Here is a 6,178-nt window from a genome sequence, read left to right on the forward strand (position 1 = left end):
TGTAACCACAGATGACAATATAAACACACAGGGGCCCATTTATTTAACATCAAATTTTTTCTGATTGCGTTTTTTTAGCGGGAAAACTAAATTTTTTGGTGGAAAAATAAAAGCTCAATTTTTTTGAGATTTAGTATACCCCAAAGCTGCTAAAAATCCAAACACGTCATCTCAAACTTGTCGAGGTTATGTAGAAGTCAATGGCAGATGTCACTGAAGGTATTTCTTGACACAGTGATCTGCGCTGGATAATCTGGGTTTTCATCCAATAACAGACAGGGGACCAGGGAATGTGCATTGAAGAATAGCACTTCCATTATACTTAAATATATTTTAACTTAGCCTTTTGAGCGCTCCCACAACCCCCTCTTTTTGTATAATTAGTAATTAGGCCTCCCCATAACAAATCAATTGCTGGATATAAAAAGAATTATAAGGATATACTTTTTCTTAATACAAAAACATAAAACAAGAATCACATGTGCAGATAATTCACTTTTATTTTGATAGAAAATAGAGATAAATAAGAGTATTACAGGATATTCCCAATGGACAGAGAGTGGAAGCAGATTTAAAAAAACAAAATATGGCTAATAATGATAAAATAACACTTGTAAAAGGACAGCCATAATTAAAGAAGCGATTGATTCTGCTCCGTTTCTTAAAGACGTGCTGCTGTTTTTGACTTTTTCCATGTAGAGCTGAAATTCTTTAATTGGGTTCAACGTTTCTCTAGCGTAGATTTCAAACAGGTTGGGAGATTTCATGTAGCGCATGGGACATTTCTCAAGGTACTCTTCTCGGCTTTTGTACTTCTTTAACATTCCCAGGTCGGCCTCCATTTGATTGTATTCCTTTTCAAGCTCTAATGTTATCTGAGGCTCGTACCATAGTGTGATAATGCCGCTATCCAGCCACTTGCGCATAGTGATTAAGTCAATCTCCTTTTCGTCATAAGTCTTTTCTTTATGTGGTTCCTCTACTGACGGCTGTGGATTTATAGGCAGTCCTTCATACTTGGAGGCATCTCGGGTCCGTCTTTCAACATATATCCTGAGCTGATTCACTGGGTCTGCAGCTTCAATAAAAGACTGCAAGAGGAACAGCAGGAAAAGTAAAGCTAAAGCCATAGACTCATAGAGCAATATTTGTTTTGGCTGTGGGGGTCAGTGACAGCATTTTAAATTGCAAGATAGAATGTAACAGAACTGGAGAGGAAATAGTTCAGAAACTAAGATAAGCAAAGAGACCAACTGAAACGTAGCAAAGAATAGGATGTGTATATATAAAACCACTCAATGGGTAGTCTAGGGTATAATAGAAATGTTTCATGTGTTGCTGCAACAGATCCATGTATATAACTATATTTAGTGCCCCTCTGCTCCAGCCTTGCTAATATAAAGAATTTTGCTACTTACTGTTTCTTCCAACTGACTTTGTGTTCCTCCAGAATATTTGCCAAACAGCAGATTGGAATCATTACCAACTGACTTGTTCTTGTATTTCCCTCGAAACATCCGTGTTTGAAAAAATGGGAAGAAGTTCAGCAATAACAACGATGTCAAATTACTTAGAATTAAAAAGATGATAAAACTTGTCATTTTCATTTTAGTAATTTTTCAAAAAAAGTCTGTTAAACACAGAGGTTGTTGCTTTAGCCTCTGCAAGTAACAGAATGATGGTCTGAGTGTCAGAGCTTCTGGATACCTTTTACAGCTTTGTGAGGTCACAATGCATCTTGCGGATGGGAGGAGCCAATCATCTTCTGCAACTATGATGTCATAATGAGTATCGCAAAACCATTGTAGTCAATGAGATTCACTAAGTCTGCAATGTCAGAGCAAGTCTAGCAATCGCACCAAAGCCAACCACCATCTGCAATGCAAATATGTCACAGTAAATCACAGGGCACAGCAACACAGTGCAGCTGCCATTGTAGGTCCTCTCAGTAGCCATGATATAATTCCCACCAAATTATCAAGGAAACGTTATTGTACCATTAAAGAAAATGCAATCAGATGCAAATTTCCCATGAACATTCATTAAATATATTAAATGGCATTAAAAGTTCTTTATACATTTTATTGCTACTAACAGAGCTTACAGTCACTAGTCAAGAAACAGTTTTAGGGTGGAGTTCAGTTGGAATGGACCAATGCACTTTGCATTTCCCATCTATTTGATAGAGATAGCAGTACACTAAGAAAAGAGAAAATGAAAGAGCTGGCCCACACAATTGCTCCTTCCCATAAATAAACTCCGAATTATATTAGAAGTATTAAAATATAACCTTTAATAAGCGTTTAAAATGAATGTCCAAACAAAAAATTAAAAAGACAGTTAGAAGCAGGGAGCTGATTGACCGGGGTCACTGACCCCATCTAAAAACAAATGCTCTGTAAGGCTACACATTAATTGTTATTGTTACTTTTCATTACTCCCCTTTCTATTCAGACTCTCTCTTATTCATATTCCAGTCTCTTATTGAAATCAGTGCAGGGTTGCTAGGGTAATTTGGATGCTAGCAACCAGACTGCTGAAATTGCAAACTGGAGAGCTGCTGAATAAAAAGCTAAATAACTCAAAAACCACAAATAATGAAAACCAATTGCAAATTGTCTCAGAATATCACTCTACATCATACTAACAGTTAATTTAAAGGTCAACAACCCCTTAAATATATTGCCGATATTAAAAGGCACCTATCACCTGAAAAAATTCCCCACACTCCAGACGGGAGGGGGGGGGGGACAATGGTATGTTTCAAAGAAACGTAGGTGGCCATGTTTTGGTATAAATACTTAATAAGTGGCTATATTCTCAATATATTCCTGTTTTTTCCTATGATAACATTGGCATCAAGCATCATTTTTACCTGCCATGTGGCAACCCTAATCTCTGTGTATCTAGTATAGGTCAATCTAAAAACAACTGGACTTGCTGAGTAATCAATGAAGACGTTTCACTACTCATCCGAGCAGCTTCTTCAGTTCAACTGACTGGTTTGGGAAGTTCTCGGTATATAAACTCTTCCACTAATCCATTTACAATTGCACATTGTAACTCTTCAAAGAGGTGACATCTGAAGAAACTCACAGAGGTGTTGATTCTGTGTAGTTGTGATAGGATTATCCAATGTGTCATGCAACTCCTAGATACAGGTGTTACTTGTGAGAGTTGCATGAATGGATGTGTGAAGTGTTCTGAATCCGCCGGGGTACAGATGTTAGAACAGCATTGTATGTAGCAGACAGGTGGTGTCGAAGGCAAGGTGTTGGATCCTTTGGGTGTACCAGTTTTTGTCTCAGTGTGTTGCTAGGTTTGAAAAACACAGGGACATGGTGTTTGTTGAAAATCCTCCTGAGTATCTCTGACACTCCAGCTACATATGGGATGACTATGTTTCGCCTACTATGCGTCTCCGGGCGGTTATTTCTATTGGTGTTCCTGTTGGGCTTGGTTGCTGCTGTTTTGACAAAGGCCCATTCTGGGTAGCCACACGCTTTCAAAGCTCCTCTGAGATGTTTTTGTCTTTGGACTCTGTATCAGGTGCCACACATTCCGCCCGGTGGTGCAGGGTTCGAATGACACCCAGTTTGTGTTCCAGTGGATGGTGGGAATCAAACAACAGATATTGATCCGTATGAGTGGGTTTCCTGTATACTTCCGTCTTCAAGTTACCCCCCTCTTGGATACAGATCAAACAGTCCAAAAAAGCAAGTTTGTTCTCGTGGACATCTTCCCTTGTGAACTTGATGTTATTGTCCACTGAGTTAATGTGTTCTGTAACAACACCTCTGTGAGTTTCTTCAGATGTCACCTCTTTGAAGAGTTACAATGTGCCATTGTAAATGGATTAGTGGAAGAGTTTATATACCGAGAACTTCCCAAACCAGTCAGTTGAACTGAAGAAGCTGCTTGGATGAGTAGTGAAACGTCTTCATTGATTACTCAGCAAGTCCAGTTGTTTTTAGATTGACCTATACTAGATATACTATGACCTGGATGAATGAAAATCTTCATAGTCCTAATCTCTGTGCTTCTCTGTGGCTAGTACGTTGTATCTGAAGGCACACCGTTTATTTACCGGGATAAGCCAATCCCCAAAACTTTCACCTCACTTTAGAGGCCGATTATAAAAAAAATTAGGGATGTACCGAATCCACTATTTTGGATTCGGCCCAACCCCCACGCTTCAGTATTGGCCAAATCTTTGCAAGTTAGGGGTGTGAAGGGGAAAACATTGTTTACTTCCTTGTTTTCTGACAAAAAGTCACGTGATTTTCCCTCAGTTCAGCCGGACAGAAGGCCGAATCTGAATCCTGCTGTAAAAGGCAAAATCATGAAACAAATCCTGGATTCAGTGCATCCCAAAAAAAAAACACACTATATTTTATATACATACTGCAAAAAGATTCCGCACTCTCAGGGCTTATAATTATTTATTTGAGAAAGGCCCGGGGACAGGCCAAAACGTTAGTCCTTTGGAATAAAATAATTTTTAAATAATTATAAGTCCTGAGAGTGCGGAATCTTTTTGCAGTGAATAGAGACTATTTGTTGACTCTGCACCCAGGCATATTTATCATCTGTATCAAGAGTGCCGGCAACCTGTGGAACTCTATCTGTTTATCTATCTATATATATATATATATATGCTTCACTATACCATACATACAATGCAATTCGAGGCCCCCAGCTCTTTGACAAGGGTCTGGAAAGGAAAAAGTGGAAAAAATTATTTTGTGACAAAGTCACGTGATTTCCCTCCCCTAATTTACTTATGCAAATTCGGATTCGGTTCAGCCAGGCACAAGGATTCTGCCGAATCCTGCTGAAAAAGGCAGAATCCTGGATTCGGTGCATCCCTAGTAACTACCTACAGGGATTACATAATAATGACAATTCAGAGCTGGATGGATCATCCTTGTAAGATTTGAAAGCTTGGGAAGGAAGGACCTCCACTAGAGACTGCAATGGTTGTCAGCACACAAAGATGTCATTTCACTAAACAGACTCCAGAGTAAAGGTAATACATCATAATAATGGTCAGTTACACTGGAGAATATACCTTCTTATTTAAACATTTTGCACTATTGTGTAACTTTTTGCCAGTTAGCTTTATGTTATGCTGTTTGTAGAGGAAGATTCTTAGTCTCAGCTCAACCCATGCCACAGAAGGGAGGCACTCAGCAAAAGGAATTCTAAAAAATGCAGTTTGGCCTTGATCAAAACACATCAGGTGAAGGGACATTTACAGCTCAGCAGGCAGGCGGTATTTTCTTCACTCAATATCTCTTCACTCATATTGATGGCAGTCTCCCGGACATACACAGCGTCAAACGATTTGTCCATTAGGTCTCTTACAGACGAGGATTTCTTTATGCGTTTCCTTGCTCTTTACCAGGAAACACGTCTTAAAAGAGAAAGAAAGTTTTAATCATAAGGGGATGCCAAATGTTAGGGGTGTTAAGAGTGATTATAATCCCTCACATGATACCCTGAGCCAGAGTAGATATTTCTAGCTCGGGACAAGAGGAGAAATTAGAAGTGGAAGAAGATCACTCAGTGGTGCTTGCACAGAAGTCCCCCAGGAGGCTGCCGTTTCTGAGCACGGGCCTGGGGTATCTGGTAAGTCATTTTAATCACTAGGGGATGGAAGCTTAAAGGGATTCTGTCATTTTTATTTCTAAAATATACTGCAAATAATTCACTCTACATTTAAAAATTTCATTCCTGAACCAGCAAGTGTATTTTTTTTAAGTTAGATTGATGTGTAGCAGCCATCTCAGGTGATTTTGCCCGGTCATGTGCTTTCAGAAAGAGCCAGCACTTTAGGATGGAACTGCTTTCTGACAGTTACTCAATGTAACTGAATGTGTCTCAGTGGGACCTGGATTTTACTATTGAGTGCTGTTTTTAGATCTACCAGGCAGCTGTTATCTTGTGTTAGGGAGCCGTTATCTGGTTAACTTCCCATTGTTCTGTTGTTAGGCTCCTGGAGGGGGGGGGGTGGAAGAGGGGGTGATATCACTCCAACTTTAAGAACAGCAGTAACGAGTGACTGAAGTTTATCAGAGCACAAGTCACATAACTCTGGGCAGCTGGGAAATGGACAATATTTCTAGCCACATGTCAGAGTTCAAAATTAAATATAAAAAAAAAATCTGTTTGCTCT

The 6,178-nt window shown here is 39.3% G+C and overlaps 1 protein-coding gene across 2 annotated transcripts; it reads right to left on the minus strand.

Annotated features, from left to right (window-relative positions):
• Positions 1-347: 347 nt before the first annotated feature.
• LOC121401444 lies at positions 348-5,763 on the minus strand. 2 transcript variants are annotated; one of them, XM_041586143.1, is made up of 3 exons: positions 5,072-5,763; positions 1,419-1,875; positions 348-1,091 (listed from the first exon to the last, which is right to left on the minus strand). In XM_041586143.1, the coding sequence occupies exons 2-3, from the start codon at positions 1,605-1,607 to the stop codon at positions 591-593; spliced, it is 690 nt and encodes a 229-aa protein (XP_041442077.1). In that variant the 5' UTR covers positions 1,608-1,875; positions 5,072-5,763; the 3' UTR covers positions 348-590. The 2 variants fall into 2 exon arrangements, with proteins under 2 accessions (XP_041442077.1, XP_041442076.1); XM_041586142.1 differs by lacking the exon at positions 5,072-5,763 and having other exon boundaries at positions 1,419-2,451.
• Positions 5,764-6,178: the final 415 nt, after the last annotated feature.

The sequence above is a fragment of the Xenopus laevis genome, chromosome 3L (assembly GCF_017654675.1).
Source record: "Xenopus laevis strain J_2021 chromosome 3L, Xenopus_laevis_v10.1, whole genome shotgun sequence".
Taxonomy (NCBI): Eukaryota; Metazoa; Chordata; class Amphibia; order Anura; family Pipidae; genus Xenopus; species Xenopus laevis.

Excerpts from the sequence above, each read along its gene's own strand:
- LOC121401444 (XM_041586143.1), bottom strand. The coding sequence starts at position 1,607 with ATGAAAATGACAAGTTTTATCATCTTTTTAATTCTAAGTAATTTGACA. Across the intron at positions 1,092-1,418 it reads AAAGTCAGTTGGAAGAAACA|TCTTTTATTGAAGCTGCAGA; the intron begins GTAAGTAGCAAA and ends TTCCTCTTGCAG.